Source organism: Aspergillus heteromorphus (assembly GCF_003184545.1).
Source record: "Aspergillus heteromorphus CBS 117.55 chromosome Unknown BO70scaffold_6, whole genome shotgun sequence".
Classification (NCBI taxonomy): Eukaryota; Fungi; Ascomycota; class Eurotiomycetes; order Eurotiales; family Aspergillaceae; genus Aspergillus; species Aspergillus heteromorphus.
In genome coordinates, this window is record NW_020290411.1 from 627,530 (window position 1) to 647,450 (window position 19,921).

The window sequence follows — 19,921 nt, forward strand, 5'->3', positions numbered from 1 at the left end:
GGAATTATTGACTGCTTTTGGACTGGTTAGGCTTGCTGGATTTGGGATTTGGCCTATTTGGCGAGGGAATGGATGGTAGATGGTGGTGTCTTTTGAGGTGTGATGGGGTGGATGGATTATTGGTAGAGCACTTTCTTGCCCTAGTGCAATAAGATCATGGGATATCATGATTCAGGGCAATATACATAGCTTGAGCTATCGTTTAGTTCAGTGGGAATGCTCCCTCGTAATGAGATCCCTGGATAGTCCGTGAAAGAGTTAATAATATCATTTTGATGCTATTTACTACATCATGATATATATATGTGTGTCACAGACTGGTATAGTTAAGATAGTGAAATACTCAATCAAAATCAAGGCCATTCACATCGATGGACGTGAATTCCATTAAGCAGCTATGATATCCCTTATTTCATCCCTATAAAATCCAATCTCCATCTCTCCCTCTCTCTCCCTCTCTCTCTCTCATTCGCATCCCTCCTAGTCCTGTCAACCAGGCCCCAGATATCCAGACATGGGTTCATATCTAGATAAAGCCCATCTTCAAAGCCAAAACAGGGGACTATCACACCCAAACATCACGCCATAACACCATGGGAAACCAAACTCCCCAATACAGCAATACCCAGAACACGACCTCCAAGATATACCTACCTTGCTCATAATTCCTTCCAGCCTAGCTCGTCTGCCTGGATCTACACGTGCATCTTTTCGGGGTAGATATAAAGAAAACAGCTATCGATGCGATGATGAGAATATATCAGATAAGTATCATTCTCATAAGACTATCAACTCCCCCCTCCCTTGAAGACCAAGCGAACGACAAGTCACTTCCTGGCTTCTATCCAGAGCGGAAAGAACCACGCATCGGAACCCAAATATACGATTTCCAGAATATAAACGGGACAACCAGGACTTCTCAGATTCAGGTTCCATGATCACTATCAAAAGTTGAGGACTAGAGATACTCAAACTCAGTGACTTGTCCTTTCACCGGGTGATTCTGGATAGATCGATGCAAAAAATACGGCTCATCATTTTCCATTCTTAATACAGACCCCCTTTATCAAAACCATCAGTAGTTAATGGAAAATGGAAGATATGGATAGCCCAGCCTCAGCAGAACGAGCAAAGTCCATCCCACCCACGTGGGATTTTGCCACCACAACAGAGCACAGGACGGTCATCTTCCTGGCTATGCTCTGGATCCAAGCGGTCTGGGTTGACCCTGCTGACTCGTATGTACACTTTGGATAACGTTGCCCGGATCGAGTCCGGTTTTACAATTTCTATCTAACGGGACGATCATTCACACAACAGACTATCATAACGATCCTTCTGGAACAGAACAGATCAGCGTCAAACACCTTTCAAGAATATATGACCAACAACATTCAAGGACTCAGCACCTGACCTGCACCGAGGACATTGCAGCAGTGCAGTAGATATACATCCAAACCATGATAATGGCTTCATTCTTCAATATCTCTGTTGTGATAGGGTACACATCGCAAAGGACCTACCAACTTATAGTACACACCTACTCCTACCCCAACCAATCTGGTTAAACAACAGCTGTCAAGCCGACCAACGTCTCCATCTGGTACGACAGACACACCTCGAGATAAAGTAGCAACTACCCTACACATAGGTGACTCATATCTACCTATCTCTGAACTAGAGGTAGATGGTCACGGAACTCTTCGCGGGAAGTTTCCAAATCGAGGCAATTACACCTGTTATTGACCTACCCATCTTCCACGGCAAATGCAAACACGCCAAATCAATAGTCTAGGGTCCATGGACGCAAGGCACTCCATATTATGTGTTTTTGAGACCGGAGGGAGGTTAAGTATCCTAGATACAAATATACCCAGAAGACCATGATATCCAGACTCCAGACGGAAGAATAAATCAATATATCCATGGATTTCACAGGAAGCACGACAGACAGACAGACAGACAAAACATATCCCGCAGCGCAAAAAGCTGTTTCTGATAGCGAAATCATTCAGAAAAAACCCCTCCCCGAACCTGGAGCAAACAGTCAGTCATAGTGTTCCTCAAGTTAAGGAACGATGTCGAATAACACGCATACATGACACATGTATGTGTCTGTCCAGGTCATCGTTGAAAAGGGTGGGATGAGTTAGGGGTTAGGATTGAAAAGACTATCTTATATATAATTAGGCAGATTGTAACAGCGATCGATCTACAGCACAGTATGCTTTAAATCCAGTGACAAGGTGCCCTTATCGCCACCGCCCAGCGCGATAATATGAATATATCTGCATTGGAGGACCGCGATATGCCAATTACATACTCCGTAGTAATTTATCAATCATCTTACAAAAACAGCAATTTCCCTGATAGACACATACCCATCCACCAAGGACATGGCTGCTTCTCTGGGTAAGTTGTAGCCCAAAACCATATTCAGAGTTGGATGAATGCCGGCCGAGAAGTTTTATGCACTACGAACAGACATAAGAAAGACTATCACGATGGATACAAGTAAGTAAGTAGGTATCAAAAGCACTACATAAAAATAGTATCTAGGCAGCAAGGCAAATGCCGCACAGTATACCAGTCAGGCGGGACGGTGGTACCTTTGCATGGAATGAACGAACGAACGACCGAACGAACGAAAAGGCGGGCGGCTATAAGACAGCGATGCAAGCAAAAGACCGAAGAACTAACAGACGGGGTTGGACGAACGGCGATGTGATGGGGAGGTGAGGCTCTAGACCGGAGGATGGGATGCGTGTGGCGGGAATAGAGTTCGTATAGGTATTGAAATATACCCATTTTTACCATACCGAGTACCTACATCCTTAGACTTTGGCCACCTGTAAGACGAGTGGTATCTATGGCCGACAATCGTATTGTATCGACCCGGTGGCAAGGTACAGTTCTCCCTACAGAGAGAAGCTCTGGGTGACAGCGACAGAGTGTAAAGAGCTCGGGCTAGAATCACGGTGGACTGTGGCCCTGTTTACTGCCCTTTCTGGGTAGCTTCGATACCCACCCACCTACCCCGAAGGACCCAGGAGGATGGTAGATGGTAGCTGGTATCTAGAATTAGATACCCCCCCCCCCACGGTACGAGTCAGACAGCCCGCAAAGACAAAGTTAGATCAATCTGACAGGCGTCAGAAGGAGTAGACGGAGCGAGCAGCCAAATGCGCTATGGATTTGGGATTCCACAATTGCGAGGCGCCGACAGAAACCACCAAGGTGCCAATCCGTTGGCACAATGGGCCTGTCATGTCCCATTATTTGTCCCTACTTCCTCCGGGGGAGACTCGGCAACCGACCGATGGGCGCGCCTAGGCAAAAGCCATGTGAGCGCGTCCAGCCTGTCAGGGTGGAAACGAGGACCAGGATGAGACACAGCCACTTTGAAGCTGCGCCTGTCGGATCACGGTGTTTAAAGTTCACAGGAGATCAATCAGATCGTATGCTGTCCTCGGGAGTCCCTAACACACGGAGGGGCCAATCAGGCCGTCTCCCCAATAGGATGAATGACCCGAATCAGCAGGAGACGGGGGATAGTGCCATCCGTGGCTAAACTGATGGCGACGCGATCACTGCAAGCGAGACAAAGTGGTCAGCAATCCCGATGGACCGATGAACCAGTTAGTAACTCCATCGATCCATCCACTTCCCCCCCCCCCCCCCCAATTATTCCACATTCCAGACCGCATCAAAGCCCGGCGCCTGCAAGGGGGCTAGAGCCCACGCTTATCTGGGGATTGCGGACGGGATGTCTGGAGGTGATCCCCGGCGACACGCCAACGGAAAAAGAAAAAACAAACAAAGGAAGGAAGGAAGGTACTCCGTAGAAACGGCCCATTACCTGCGAGACGAGGACTCACCGACACTTGGGGATTTCCCGGCTTACGACTGGCCTCTCCAGCCCAGGATGCCACCAAAGTCTCCGTGGCTGTGATCATCAAAGGAGGGAGGGAAGGAGGGGAAACTGCCTGATCGAACTGACGCCCGCTCTTGGCTTCCCATAAGGCTATCATGCTTGGTCATCATTCGCTACTGGGGACAGCGGCCGTTGCTATTCGAGCGTAAATGTCGCGACTGAGACTACTACCCCCCCCCCCTCCATCATCACCCCGGGCCGAGAGCAGCCGTTTGGGCGAGAGGCGTGCGTGGCCATAGCTCGACATAGCGTTTCGCTTCATGGGGCATGCAAATCGGAGATTTACTGGGCACTAGGTGCCTATCGTCCGATGTGCCGACGCATGTATGTCTAGCATCGTCAGAAAGCAGCAGCACCTCGGAGACTGGAATAGCTGATGAAATTGGTTGGCTGGCACTCTGGACCGAGCCTGCGTCGCATGTGGTTGGCAGTGATCTGGCACAATGGACTTGTTCCCCAGCATGCTCTAGATAGATAGTGTGTGGTCGCGTACGGGTAGTGTAAAGGGTTAGTGTGGACGGGGACGCGGAGAATGGGTCATCCCAACGCCGGCGCGACCCCTGGGTGGATTTGTTATGGAGCATCGAAGCTCCGCCGCCCAAGAATTTCTGGGACAGGACAACTGGAACTTCATTCTGAAGTGCAACCGGCCACTGACTGCTAGCGCCTAACCCGGCCGTCGACGGCCTGCTGCGCGTCATTCGGTGCGCCTCCAATGATAACGGTAGCGACGGGGGCCATCATAAGACGCATCGGATGGCGATTTTCCTTGGCCTGGTGCGCTGACGGGCAGCAACGAGCGACCTCGTTAGCTTCTTCGGTGACGACGGGAGAGGAGGAGTAGGAGACACTACTCCGTAGTCGGGCCATCCTCTCCTGCTGCTGCTGCTACTGCTGCTGCGAAACCCGCGTGTGACGAGCGCTGCTGGCACTGAAAATCCTCTCCTACAATGCGGGGTACTGGCCATCGCTAGCCAACTAGTCGAAGGCAACCAATTGATCCTGGCTGGCGCTGATAAGAGCGACCCGAAAGATGAGGCCAAGGACGAGTCAACGAGGGGGGATCCTATTTCCCGCGAGATCGAGCGAATCGATGAGGCGACAGATTATTGACCGCCTGCCTGACCACCGGCCAGTGCCAGGATCAAGATCAGGGAAACCAGGCAGACAGACATGACCCTATTATCGCCGTCCCTGGTTGTTGCACTTGCGAGGACACGGCGAGGCTAGGATGGGGCATGAAGCGACGGATCCTGCCGTTAGTCAGCCGGATTCGCAGTTCAATTTCATTCCCTGGCAGCTCATTCATTGTTCAGCGGCTGCGGCGTGGTCATGCATGACCCCCATCCCATCCCCTCATACAGCTTATGGATCGCGAATCATATCCGCATCCTGGGTAGCTCCCAGCAGCAGACTCTGATCACGGTCAAGCTCGTCTCAGCCCGCGTGTCTCCCCCTCCGCTACGTCAGTTGCTGCCAGGGGTGGGTGGATGGACGAGTGACTCGTTGGTGGGTGAACCCGATGGATTCGTCCGACACATGATGCCTCCGACCTGCGACGGCGACGGGCGCTGCGGAAGAACCATCGACCCAGGTGCCTGGGTTTAGAGCTGGCGTGTCAGATTGATGGGAGCTGTAAGCAGATCGACGTCATTGTCTACCCAGCGGCCCTGAAGGAAGGAAAGAACTGCGAACCGTCCATTGTCGCTGCCTCCATTCGGATGTTTTTCCCACACATTCCCGTTTGCTGGCAGCTGGCCGGAAATCGATCGGAGAAGTGGAGCAAGTAGCATGTATCGACTATCGACTATCGACTGCTCTGCGACGGGGATTCGCGCCCCATTTCGATGATTTCGTGTCCTCGGACGTCTATTTGCCGACTGTCCTTCCCTTCGTAATTTCTTTTGGTGCCTGTCGCGGCGTCTCTCTCGATGCACCAATTCCCGCGGATAATTAGGCAGGATGCGCGCATTCGTAATCGCACCTCCGGTCTCCCTCCTTCCCACTCAACTGCCACATGAACGTCACGCCATTAGCCCGTCCACTTTTTGGGGTCCTGAGGATCGGCGATGCACATACAGCACGCCGCAAGCCCCGGCGTCACTCCTGCATCCCCAGCAATGCGGCCAACTGTCACCTTCGCCCTTTCATTGACCCGGCGAGCCAGTAAGGTTCTGAATGGGGGGCCAGGATGGAGAGCTGCCATGTACGGTGGCACCGGACTAGATAACCCTATACCAGAAGTATGGGGGCCGCTAGGCGTGCTTGACAGACAACTAGGGAAGCTGGGTTGGTGCACGGGGATACCTCATTTTGGGAGCCTGGCGTGAGTACGTATGCGTACGTGAGGAGGTAACGAACCCAAGTAGCTCCCCGTACTCCCTGGATACTGCGGAGGTACTCGGTACAAGCAGGGGCAGGGAGGTTAGTCTCTTGGGCGGTGCATCCATCCATCCCACTCGGCCAAGGTCCTCGAAAGTCGAACGGCCTCACTAGCTGCCACCCGTATCGCTTGGTACGGCCCTACCAAATGTGTACGGAATATAGAATCGGAAGATGACGGGGGCCACCGCGGCTAGGCCTTGACTCATCCTCCTCACCGGGTCGGTTAGGACTAGAGGGATTCCCTTGTTGGGGTGGATGACCGACCAGGCGCTTACACGTACGACCCCTCCAGGATGACGACGAAGTCATTTTTGAGCTTCCTCGGCGATCTGAAATGACTCGCGTTCCAGTCTGGATGGCGCCCGCAGTTGTGTATGAGCCCACCGCGCCGCTAGGAGCCTTAGGGCGTCTGGGCCCCAGAAGCGCCGGGCCGGTCAAAGAAGGGGGGGGGAAGGGAAATACGAGCCTCCTCGGCAGCAAAATTCTACCACGCCGCACGCTTGTCAACAGCCATGGCTTGGTAGCGCCTTTCAATCAGGATGATTCTCTTGGCAAGGTGGTTCACGGGCGGAGTCGAGATACGTTGTACGGCGTACTTACTGGGGATAGTTTGGGAGCCAAGCTGACCAGATGCAATAGCCAAGGGTGCTAAGTATAAGCTCCGTAGAAACCGGCCACCCCGATCGTGCAAATCCCGAGCAGCAGTCAAACTGCCAGACTCGACGGAGGGAAGGGAGGGGGAATTGGAATGTTGACTGCCAAAAGAAAGCTCATGGTTTGTTGAATCCCGAGGAGAAGGAACTCTATCGCTGCAGACGATGATCTATCGATTGCGCGGGGGGATTAAGATACTACCAGTTGTTATGATCGCTATCGCGGGCACCCATTCTTCACGCTTGATGGATCTCTGGATCCCAGGGTCCAACCCATGAGTGGCCGAAGTCTAAGTGCATTGGTCGGCATTTGACTGATAAAACGCGGGAAGCGATTGCCTTTCGTCTAGCTGTTCCATGGGTTTGACCCGCTGCCACTATCGAGCTCCACCAGGCCTAGTCGGGTTCGAATTCAAAGCAGCCTCACGACGCTCCGTGGTCGCAGATAACGCAGCTGGCAGATCCCGCCATGTGGTTTTCTGACGGTGCTGAAGGGCATAGAGGCGTACTCATTTCCTGGTGCATCGGTACGAAGGTGTTCACCGGGGCGCTCAGCAGCGGCAGCACGTCCCTTCATATGTTATCATTGCAGCTTCCCGAGCAATTAGCTGATCGCCCTGAGCTTAATTGGCGTCGGAGCTCCTCGTGATGATCCAGGGCGAAAAAAAAAACTACCCGTCGCCGTCGCGGTGGACGGGCGGAAGGAGGGGGCGCGGGACGGCGACAGGCTGGGTCTGGTCTGATGGCTGCTGATGGAGCAATCACCTCCAAGACTCGCGACTTACGACTCGGATGCCTCTTGGAGCCGCCACGTGGGGTATGGCAGGCCTTGCACTCACCAGTCACCAGTATGAAGCCGACGTGGATAGAGAGGCTTGTTGAAGCGCCGCATTTGAGTTTGTGTCCGACTGTCATCTAGCAATCGAATCGGTAGAATAGCCGCAGCAAAAGTCACCTTCAATGCCGTAGCGTCGGCCTCGCTGGTCCACCTCAGGAAGATAACCACCAATACCCACGTCCAATGACAGCGGATGAGGGTATCATGGCGACGGTCGACCTACTACCCAAGTAGGCAAGGTAAGTAGGACGGTCGTTGTCCGGAGTGAGGCAGGTCGAGCCTCGAGGACCCTGGGCCCTGGGATTTGGGGGGTTCTGGCCCAGTTTCATCGCTTCCCGAAACGGGAAAAGCCACACCTCCGCAGTTGTCGCATCGCTGCTATCCCTTGCTGACAATTTCCGGGTGTGTGCTGTCTGCCTGCCTGACCGGCTGCCATTGTTCATTTTCTCCCTTGGGGAGAAGCCCTTCGCCTTGTTCGCTGCACTCTGCAGACTGCAGACCAGAGTGCTGGTACCGAGGTTCCCAGAAACGTCAGGAACTTAATTCCAGCACCGTCGTTTGGAGAGCACAGCGTCTGCCATGGATGAATGTCAATCAGTGTCAATCAATGTCTATCACTTTGGTAATCCCCCATTATTACCGCCAGGATTGGCGGGAGATACGATGTATGGCCGTACTTACCTTGGCGGGGGCTCGCAGATACCCGAAATACCAGACTGATGTATGTAGAAACTCCGGTAGGTAGGTAGTGTACCTAGGTATAGTAGTTAGTAATATAGTAAGGCAGTAGTAGTAGTAGTAGTAGTAGTAGTAGTAGTAGTAGTAGTAGTAGTAGTAGTAGTAGTAGTAGTAGTAGTAGTAGTAGTAGTAGTAGTAGTAGTAGTAGTAGTAGTAGTAGTAGTAGTAGTAGCTCCATCGGTTGATAGCCCCAGACCTCGTCAGTACGGGGTACATACACGGTGGTGGTAGTATAGTATGCCTGCCTGCCAGGTAGGACAGACGCTCCTGTACGCAGACACTGCTTGCTGGATTCGAGTCACCCTGCCGTGAGACACCTGAGCTCTGACTCCTTTGGGAGTGCCATTGTATCCGTCGATGGCTCTGTTGGAAATGCCATGGTTGACGAGCGTCATTTCCGATGACTGCGGAGGATGAAGGATGCTCCAGAAGTTCAGGGAAGCAAGATCGAATCATCGAACCCTGCTGGATGGAGACTGGAGACGCCGGTGAAAGATCGCAGGTACGACGGAGTATAGACGATACATACGCGTTGGCGTACGGTACCTGCCGGTAACTTTGAGCATCCCAGATACGGTACGGGGGTGGTACTAGCGGAACTGTCGAGTATGTCGACGACGAGGCAGGACGCTAGGCCCCAATCGGACTAGCCGATTTGTTCCAAGGCCAGGCTCTTCCCCGGGACGCGCTGATTGGCCGAGTCTATATCCTGCGGTTCTGAAGCACAGGCGGAGGCCGGTGGGGCCTTGGGTCCCCCTCTTGACCGGAGGACGGTTCAGTCCGTTGAGGTGGGAGGATGAGCCTTGGAACCTTGGGTCTGCTTGGGGTCTTGGGTTACTGGGTAACTCTGTTGCTGCTTACTGGACCACTGGCAGGCTAGCTAACCTTGTCGTAGTCCCAGCTGTCCGTTCATCAACTTGACTCCTCCTTTCCCCAGGGCATCGACAGTGGGACCCCCGTCCCACGTCCCAGACATCTGTCTGGCCTGTCAGTTTACGTCCTATGGAGATTCCTAAATTAAGTGCCGCCGCTTGGAGGACTCGCTGGTCCCTGGGCTGGAGGGGGGAGGGGGGGGCAGATTGCCCGGATGTATCTAGTACTTAGGTACATCAACGATACAGCGAACCCATGTCCAGTAACGGGGGGAGTGGGGTGGGAAAAAAAAAAAAACGGTGGCCCAATTCCTAGGTAGGCAAATCGCCTCCTCAGAGTTTGGGGTTTTGTTCTGTACTGTTTTTTTATTCGGCTCTGTTTTGGTTTAGTAATAATGTTCGGTGTTTTGGTTGCTTTTGTTTCCCTGGCCGTGACTGGGTTTGCAATTTCCGGCGTCAACTCCTCTCTGGCCCAATCTGTCCGGGGTAGGGGTAGTAAACTGTAGAAGACTACTTACTACTTACTTACCGACGACTCCCCGTCCTACAGGGAGGTGTGGGCGATTCTTCCCCGGCTAACCATCCTGGGTTACTGGCGTCGAAAGCTCCACTGCACCGTCTGGAGGGCGCCGGAGCCGTAGAGCAGAAGGTTCCAATGGATTAATCCGGTTTTTATTATTATTTATTATTATTTTGATTAGGTAGGTATTTTTATATTTTTTTTTTTCGGTCTTATATTATGATTTCGATTTAATCAGGATTATATTATTCTATCATATCACCCCCCCCCCTCTCCTCCTCCTCCTCCCAATCATCCATCCACTAGGGAGCCCGGAGTCAGGTAGCTGAGCAGCCCGGAGTAGTGACTAGGTACCCACTAGGTAGAGGGAGAGATGCGGCGTTTATAAAATACACGACCTCCTCACGAGAGGGAGGGAAAAAATGAAAAAATAAAACAAAAGGGCGAAAAGCAGAACAACAGCTTCTCTTTCCCTCGTCGGCTCCTTTTTTTTCTTTTTGATACCGCGCGCCAGAATCCTTCTCCCGACGCCCCCCCAGTATTTCTTTTCCCTTCGTCCCATCTTTCCTGTCATCTCCATCTCCATCTCCATCTCCGTCCGTCTCCTCTCCAGCTCCAGCTCCAGCTCCAGCTCCAGCCGGCTCCAGCTCCGGTTCCCCTCCAACTCCACCCACACCCACCCCAGGTCACCGTACCCGTACCGTGTGTGTACCACTGTATGGTACCTGGCAACCACCACCAAACCAACCAAACTACATAATCACAGCAACCACCACCACTTCTGCCTGCCTCCCTGCTGTCTCTCTGTATCACCCCCGTGTTGCAACTTCGCCCGGCCCGAACAGCTTTGTTGCACTCTGGTTTCAGGATCGCTGGCATCGTTATTATTATTAGATCCGATCCGACAATACGGAGGACACCCAGCGCTGTCATGTTCTAGCCTCAGCCCATCGCTGCGCTTCCCCATTTGATCCATCATCCGGCCTGCGACTTGGCTGCCAATCGACCTGCCTGCCTCCGGCCTCCAATGATTGTTGCTGAGGCTGCATGCCGTCGGACTTAACTTGCTGTGACATTCCTGTTCCCTCCGCTTGTCCAGACCTCTCCTCCTTCCCTCTTCTTTCTTTTTCTCTCCCGCCTCGCTCCCCTATCCTCTCCCACCACAGCGTGCCTCTCTCTCCGAGAGCCTGCCTGCCCCCTCCCTCCCCCTCCCCCTTCTTTGATCTGGATTGTTTTCCCCCCACATCCGATTCAACGTTCTCTCTCTCTCTCTGTCTGTGTCTGTTCTTTGTGATTATCTGTGCCTTGCGTGTGTTCCTGGATCGAGCCTTGGCTTGGTCATTTGTTATCATCACCGCCCCGCGGTCCCCGTATCGAGGTCCCGCCTCGACAAAAACAGCAGTTCTCTCGCCCCTCTTCTGCGGCCATGGCCCCTGGAAATGGACGTGATTTCAACTGCTCCTGGGAGCAGTGTGGAAAAGTATGCCTTCCCGTCCGTTGGGGTTCTCTCCCCTGGGCCATAGAGTAGCTCCGGGCTAACGGGCATAGTCCTTCAATCGCAAATCGGATCTCTGCAGACACTTCCGGATCCACACCAACGAGCGACCGTACCACTGTACGGTCAAAGACTGCAACAAGAGTTTCATCCAGCGGAGTGCCCTGACGGTGCATTCGCGGACGCACACAGGGGAAAAGCCTCATGTCTGTGACCACCGAGGATGTCAGAAGGCCTTTTCTGACGTATGTCTTGCCTAGCTGACCCGTCACTACAGGTGATCGATGTGCTGACCGTTGCAGTCGTCCAGTCTAGCCCGGCATCGCCGGATCCATACGGGCCGGCGGCCATATATCTGCCATGAGCCGACGTGTGAGCGCAGGTACGGGGTGGTTCCGACATTGATTGATTGATGGCCATGACCGCATGCTAACAACCGCCGCAGCTTCTGTCGCAAGACGACGTTAACGAAGCACCAAAACCGCTCCCACCCGCGGCGGTCGATGACGCGACTGCCCTCGGAGGACTTGATGTCGGAACACTCCTACCAAGCGCCCGTCGCTGTCACGATTGCACATGATCAGTATTTTCTGGCCCAGCAACCCTTCTACCCTCATACCTCGACACCAACGCATGAGTTCTATTCGCAGATCCCCCCCGTCCACCAACCCCCGCCAGTCCAGCAGCAACCCCTTGTGACGCACCACATCCCGGTCACGTCGCCGGTCAGCGTCCCGCAGCACATGCCGGTCACGTCGCCGGTGGACATCCAGCATCACATTGTGCCCTCGCCGATCGAGCTGCAGCGGGCGCAGCAGCAATACATGCAGCTCGTGCAGCAGCGATATGATCCCACGCGGCAGGGGTATCTACCGCCGGAGTTCCAGCATAACTATGCGGGGGTGTCCACCGGCGGGGGGCAGCCGATGATGCTCGCGTACGACCACGATATCAAACCACCGACTCGGGTGCTGGACCAACCCGAGGGGACGGACTGGCGGTTCCTGGGGATAGGCTAGACGGGGATGCGGAGGGACCTGCTCCGACGGCAGCATATATGCATTCAGACGCATCGGGCCAGCGCCATGCGAATTTCGACAGGGAAATGTTTCAGACTAGGAGTTTAACGAGAGAGTGAATTTTGTGTGATGCCCCATCATGACTGTCATTTACGAGCCCCCTTCCCCTTTGCCCACCTAATTTGCGTCATCTCATGCCCACGGCGTCTCTTGCCGGTTGTGCTACTCTTTTTTTCTTTTTTTTTTCTTTTTTTTTTTCGCCACGGAGTGTGATATCTTGGCTCAGTTGAATCCCAGCCCGCGGCTGTGGAACGGTGTTTTGTCGTATCTTGATACCTTTGCAATTGATGTGACTACTTCTCTAGTTCTCTACCTCTTCCATGCAACTCCTCTATTATCTCTCCGCGCGGCCGATGGGATGGTTTGAAGTTCACCACCGGGGCTTGAATGTATTTATTTGAGAGGTGATCAATGCCCAGCCAGCTTACTTCCACTAATCGCCCAGTCCCTGTACTGTTCCGGTCCCTGCCTCATCCCATCCCGTGTGATAAAGGGCGCAGTGCGCAGTGCGCAGCGTGCAGTGCCGATCCCGCGAAACAATCCCGTGCTGACAGCCAACAGCTAACAAGCACAGCTCACAGCTAACAGCTGACAAGGACGCCGAGGGCCGACTGGCGCGTGGCTCGGAAAAGGCTTGCACCTTGGCCCATTGTTGAACCCCTGATATGCCCGGTCTATCTTTATTGTCTGGAGCTTTCCTCCTCCTTCCCACTCCTTCCTTTTATTTCATTTTCTTTGCTTTTTTGTATTTGTTTTGATTTGGTTTGATTTGTTTTTGATTTGGTTTGGTTTACGGCATAACGTCAGCCAAGGATCGACGGCTGAAACAGTATATACAGTAGAACACAGTAGATCGATATCTCGCGACTCTTCGCTTTTTGGAGATGAGATTGGAATTGGAGCTTGGTGGTCCGGGCACTGGGCGGTGGGCTGGGCAGACTACAGACTGCAGAGACGGGCCAGCAACAGCACGTCAGGTCAGGACTAGAGTCTATCTAGTCTAGGCTAGATACTATAGATACTTACTTACTTAGATATCTACTGGGTACTCCGTAAAAGGACTAGGATTTCGATGGATACACGAGTGGGCCGACTCCATCTACCCGATTTGGGTAGCGTGTGTGTGTGTGTGTGTTAGTTTGTGTGTTTCCGACTGACTAGAGAAGAGAAGGTAGGGATTGACCGAGAGAGACCGACCGACCGGGACGGACGGACGGTCGCTTGTCGCGGTGTTGTTTGGTAGTTCGTCAGTCAGTCATACTTAACTACTCACTCTCTGGATATTTATCTATCTACATACCTAAACAAACTTACCTGCGCTACAGTATTTATCCCATCATCTATCAGTATTCCGAGGTAGATACACTCGCACACTCACACTGAACTCCAACCACTTACTTACCTACCTACCTACCCTCACCCTATCAAGCATCAACCACCCTCAGAAAAATAAAGATCACGATCACCCCTTTAACCCCCATCCAGAAACTGAATTGTCAACCCAAACAGGTAAGGTAGGTATCTAGGTAGGTAGGTAGGTAGGTAAGTAAGTAGGTAGGAAACAACCAAGACAAGACAAGACAAGACGGACGGAGCCCTCCGACCCGACGCGAGCAACTCATCCATCCCATCCCATCGACCGTACAGTACGGCGGATAGATGATCACAATCGGCAGTCAAATCAGGCCCGAGAGGAGAAAGCTTCCGGGAAGCGAAAGAAGAAAAGCGCAGAAAACCGGTTTCTGGAACCAGGGACGGACTGGGTGGGCTAACGGGATTGGGAGAGTTGAATTTTGAGAAAGGATGGATGGATATGGGTATATTATTTTATGTTGTAAAAGGGGGGGGGGTTAGTTAGTGAGTTAGTTAGTTGGTTGATTAGTTATTTAGCTGATAGTTAGTGAGTTGGTTAGTTGGTATTTAGTCAGTTGCGATTGTAGTTAGGTAAGGTGGCAGTTTGTTTGGATGCGGGCGCGTGGGTGGATGGGGAATCTGGAATACTGGATATTGGATACTGGACTATCTACGGAGTTACTGCTGGACTCTAGAGATAGATATGGATATCTGTCTGTCTGGTCTGATCTGGATGGGACGGGATGGATGGATGGGAATCATGGGATAAGACGAGACAAGACAAAACAAAACAACACGGATGGACGAGAACGGCGCTAGAGCGAATAATTAGGTGAGCCAGTTAGCGTCGTGTACAATATATCCTCCTGCTGCTCCTGTTGCTCGATACATGCCTGCTCACTCGCTTGCTTCCTGGTGATTGACGGATTGCCGGATTGACGATCCCGACACCTCGGCTATCAGGCCATGCCACCAGGCAGCATTGGGTGCCTCCAGTCACTCCCACCGGGCAGAGGGATCTGTCCTGTCATCCGGTGAGAATGATGGATCAATCCCCGTCTCGTGTTGGGGGGGGGGTGGGGGGGGCAGAAGAAAGGTCTAGATGGTCGGCTGTGGGGAAGGAAGGATGCGGGGGGAGGGAAGGGACGGGTTGCCTACTTACTATCTGTCTGTCTATCTATCTATCTAGTACTCCGTAGGTAAGGTAAGATAGATATCTAGAGTAGAGTACGGACGACGGAGTAGGTTAGAGTACTATGATATTAGGTCGACTGGCTGCTTCTCTACTATACCTATCCATTTACCTCCTACCTACCTACCTACCTACCTACCTACCTACCTACCTAACTAGCTAACTAACTAACTAACCAGCTAGCTAGACAGACACACAGACAGACAGATAATATCCATCTACTCCGTACTTAGCCCTATCTAGCCCGCCCCTAGGCTAGGCCCCAGGCCCCAGGCCCCAGAGTCAGACAAGTGGGCCACCAAAGGCTCGGGATACCCGACGCATCCATCCCACGCAAGCCAATCTATTTTGGGCCGGATGTCGGCACATCATCCTCCGTCTGTGACATCGGGGATTCGGGGTATCGCTCTTAGCGGACGGGTTATAGGTGAGGGATGGGTAGTTACTTTAGGTAGTTATCTAATGCTTGCTTGCCAACATGCTTGCTAACAGTCGGATAAGCAGCTTACTTTATTTCTTTGGTTGCTTGGTTGCTTACTATACTAGATGGTGGCTGGTAGCTAGATACATGGTTATTTGATTCGGATTGACTGTCTACCGCTACTGCTGTACGGAGTACTGCGATGGCAGGAGGAGGTCATCTGATTGAGATTAGAGTGACTGTTGACCTACATCCCTGGGTATAGACAAGGTACTGGGTTAGTAGAGTAGAGACAAGAACATGGTCTACTTAAAACAGTTGTACGACATGAGTATTGCTTTATGCCACCAACAACGACAGCAGCAGCAGCAACAACAACAACAACAGCTACAGCAGTAACAGTAACAGCAACAATGAAATAGATGGACGGATGATGGGTGATGGACAGGACACCCACATCACAGCACAGCACAGCACAGGATTCACAAGGCAACCAGACCAAGCCCCAACCAACCTAATGTAATGCTACATCCATAGTATCTTTCATCTGTTCTGCTCATTCAGTTCTATCACTTTGCCTCGATCTTCTACACCAAGATGGGAGGGGGTATACCTATCTCCCTCCCACCCGTCAGATATACATCCATCCATCCATCCATACAGCAGTACATACATACAAGAACAATACACAATACACATACACAACACCTGTAATATACATATGCCCAAATACCTCTAACCGAAGATAGTCAGCATCGCGCCGGTATTATACATACATCGTGACAGCCATACAGTAAGTATACTTACTAGTTACCTTACAGGAGCTGGAATATGTATGGTAAATATTACCAACATCTTACATACCTATCCAATCCAATCACTCCCGATGAGGAGGAGTACCTATGAGCATCTTCCATTCCTGCCATGGCTGGATATACGTATATTTATATATACAATCCCAAATAGAATAACCAGATATATATATATATATATATATATATATTATATATATATATATATATATATATATATATAGATAGATAGATAGCCAGGATCGAGTATGTAGGGATGTACAAACGCCTTCTATCTCCTATCTTTTCTATCCCCGACTCTTTCTTCCCCACCAACAATTCCCGGTGAGTGAGTGAGTGAGCAAGCAAGCAAGCAAGCGACAAGAAAGGGTGGTGAGGCGAAGTGAGGTGACAATGTGACAGTGTGACGACTGACGAAGCGACAAGGCTCGGGGAATTAGCGGTGGAAATCGTAGCCGGTGGCTTGCTGGATTGTGTGTTGTGTTGTGTTGTGTTGTGCTGTGTTGGGGTTTGTGAGCATAGGAGGTGGGTGGTGTGTGTGTATGTATGTAGGGATGTATAGATATGATGAGACGGGTTCCATGGGGTTGGGATGGTGATTACACTGATGAGGAGGGGAGGAGGGGAGAAGGGGTAAGGGGGACGGAGGTGGTTACTTAGGTAGGTAACTACATTATATTAATAATTAGAGGCTTGTATGTGTATATAGTAAGGCACCTATCTGTCTGTCTATCTACCTATGTACTATTTATCTACCCAAGTAGGTACTGTGTAAGAGGGTAGGTAGGATAAAGTAGGGTAGCTACAATATTATTAATAACATCTACATAGTGACTAACTAGCTTACTCTGTCTATCTTAGCAATCCAACCCAGTCACATAAGCCAGCCAGCCAGTCTAAGCAAATAAACAAGACTCGATAAACGACAGAACCAGAGCAAAGACATGACACCGGATACCGGCTCGCGACATAAGTGGTGGGACCGTGGGATGCCGATGTTTGTTCGATGTTTGACTGGATTCCATTCCTTCGCTATTCCATGCCTATATTCCTACCATATAACGTCCTATAGCACAGTGACAGGTGACAGGTGACAGGATATAGAGTGGTTAGCTATATAGTAAGCTAGATAGACAGGCAGGTAGATAGGTAAATAGATGATTTATTTGTTTGCCCCCCAGCCCAAATCCCAGTGTACATACATACCTGGTCTTGTCCAGAGTCTAGACACACGGGATGAGATTGCTTGCTTGCTTGCTTGATGGGATGGGATGAAATGGGATGTCATGTTTGACATGACATGACATGACATGTGCTGTTAGCTGCTTAAACTGTTTTGTTTGTCTTGATTGTCTTCTACACTCTCTGCTGGCCAACTGTCTTATCTATGAGCCGTTTCAGGTCTCCATGTCTGTCTGCTATGTATGTACTTCTATTATCTATTATCTACTCATCCTAGTATCTACCCTTCCCGCCCCTCCTTTATTCATCTTCTCTACCTAACCTCTAACAACACAGCCAGCAAGGATCTCAAATGTACACGTATGCCTGCCTGTCTGTCTATGTCCCTCGCTGACTCCGGCTCCGAATCTGGCTATTACCAGGACCAATATTAATACCAATACCAATACCCACCAACACCAACACCAACACATGATATGACAGCACCAGCACTAGCACCAGCGGCGATGGTGGAGGCCATATATGGTGGTGTGATGTGATATGGTATGGTATGGTATGGTATGGTATGGTATGGAGTGATGCGATGTGGTGTGGTGTGATGTTATGTGGTGTGGTGTAATATGGGAGAAGGAAAAAGTACCATGCATTCATCCCTGTCCTGTCACGACCATTGCTCTCTTCTGACTATCCATACTGATGGCTGATTCTTGGGCGATGAGGGCGTGAGGGCGTGAGGGCGTGAGGGGCTGTGAGTGGTGGGCAGAAAGTACGAACGGACGGGCTGGCCGGATGGATGGATGGATGGGATGGGCTGTGGAGTTGAGGATGCGGGTCTCCGGTTTCAGGACTCCGGTTTCAGGTTGGAGCTGGGATTGGGGATGGATGAGAGGGTGTATTGCTGTATAATGGAAAGAAACAGCGACAGATAGATAGGTAAGGTAGGTACTTATGACAGCCGGGCTGCGTGTCCGGTAGATTAGGGTACTCGGGGGAGCGCACGGAGTAGATAGATAGATATAGTACATCATAGATCGAAAGTAGAAAATAGGAACGGACCGAGTGATCCTCAAGGTAGGATGTAGTTAACACTTACTATATGACTGAATAAGCAATTCTTACCCATTATCTCATCCACTGCATAAAAGCATAATCATTATTCTACAGCCCCAAGATGGAGGTTGCATTCCATTCTAGACATGATGTATCCAACAATTAGCATCATCCCATAACGGTATACATAATGTATCCAAACGGAGTATATAAGAACCCATCCCATGACCGACCACATTCTCAAGATGAAGGCTACATTCTACACACAATGTAACCAACAATGGTAAGCACCCCATCCTATCCCAAGACCGACATATTCCAACTAACAAAAGAGAGAAGGGGAAGGGGGATCAATTAGGTTCATAGCGTTACCACCATCATCATCACCACCACCACCACCATACCCGAAATCTAACAGAGGCATAACAATATTCGCCCCCCAGCAGAACCCCCAAATCCCTTCCGATTACCGTTCCACAGGACCTGGCATCCCCAGAAGCCCTCGCCTCATGGGATCACTCAGTTCCTGGCTGTACGACCAGACATGACATGTATATTCTCCGATCTGTCGGGGGGTAAGGTAAGCCATCTCAGCCGTGAATGCTACCTGCTAGCTATCTAGCTAGCTTGTCTGGAGATATAGGCTATACGATGTATTTGTTTACGGAAAGATTTCTCCTTCTTAGAGCATACTTACCTTACCCGTCTACAGTATCAGTATAGTATGGCGTCAGTATCACCAAGACAGGAGGAGATAGGTACCTCTCTATCCGCAAGATCAGTCTAAGACAAAAGGATAAAACAAGAGGAAGAAGAAGTAAGCTGACTTCTCACCCATCGCACCTCTCACAAACCCCAGCCACGCCTATCGGCCTATCAGCCTCCCTGCCTGCCTCCCCCTCCTCCTCCTCCTCCCCCTCCCAATGACTTCATCCGATGCCCATTACTCCTCTAACCCCCTCCACAGACATCAGAAGATAACCCCGGTGGTTTGGCCGGGTGTCTCATGTATCACGTCGGAATGTATCCACAGGCCACGAGAGGCCACGAGAACCTCCCACGAACTTCCCACTCGATGGCACGCAGAGAAGAGAAGGAGGGAAAAGCAGGGTATAAATAGTCCCTGGATTTCTGTCTGTGGGTGGTACTTCAGCTGGCTCAGAGAATAACAATCAAGCAAGCAAGCAAGCAAGCGAGCAAGCGAAGAAAGAAGACAAAAGACAGAAAGCAAAAGAACATGCGTTTCACTATCCCCCTTGCCCTCTTCCTCGCCTCCTTGGCCCTGGCTGCTCCGGCCGCGGAGGGAGACAACGACGTCGCTGTGGATGTGGACACGGCAGACCCGGAGCCGCAGGCTTGTCGGAATGGGTATCGGCAATGCATGAATGTATGTGTTC

At 51.3% G+C, this 19,921-nt stretch overlaps 3 protein-coding genes across 3 annotated transcripts; 1 reads left to right on the forward strand and 2 right to left on the reverse strand.

The window, feature by feature from the left end:
* Positions 1–4,090: 4,090 nt before the first annotated feature.
* Positions 4,091–4,656, reverse strand: BO70DRAFT_360193 (uncharacterized protein). The gene has a single exon (XM_025542723.1). It carries the CDS (start codon positions 4,633–4,635, stop codon positions 4,123–4,125), a length of 513 nt encoding a protein of 170 aa, XP_025401469.1. The 5' UTR covers positions 4,636–4,656; the 3' UTR covers positions 4,091–4,122.
* Positions 4,657–10,438: 5,782 nt separating this feature from the next.
* Positions 10,439–11,120, reverse strand: BO70DRAFT_197341 (uncharacterized protein). Its single transcript, XM_025538562.1, has one exon. The coding sequence runs from the start codon at positions 10,871–10,873 to the stop codon at positions 10,511–10,513; it is 363 nt and encodes a 120-aa protein (XP_025401470.1). The 5' UTR covers positions 10,874–11,120; the 3' UTR covers positions 10,439–10,510.
* A 246-nt stretch (positions 11,121–11,366) lies between these two features.
* On the forward strand, positions 11,367–12,717 carry BO70DRAFT_421401 (putative C2H2 finger domain protein; the record flags this gene model as incomplete). Its single annotated transcript, XM_025547534.1, has 4 exons — positions 11,367–11,420; positions 11,489–11,680; positions 11,738–11,817; positions 11,881–12,717. The coding sequence occupies 4 exons, from the start codon at positions 11,367–11,369 to the stop codon at positions 12,452–12,454; spliced, it is 900 nt and encodes a 299-aa protein (XP_025401471.1). The 3' UTR covers positions 12,455–12,717.
* Positions 12,718–19,921: the final 7,204 nt, after the last annotated feature.

Bases quoted from the DNA above. Each gene is read 5' to 3' on its own strand.
- BO70DRAFT_360193 (XM_025542723.1), bottom strand. From the start codon at position 4,635: ATGACGCGCAGCAGGCCGTCGACGGCCGGGTTAGGCGCTAGCAGTCAG.
- BO70DRAFT_197341 (XM_025538562.1), bottom strand. From the start codon at position 10,873: ATGACAGCGCTGGGTGTCCTCCGTATTGTCGGATCGGATCTAATAATA.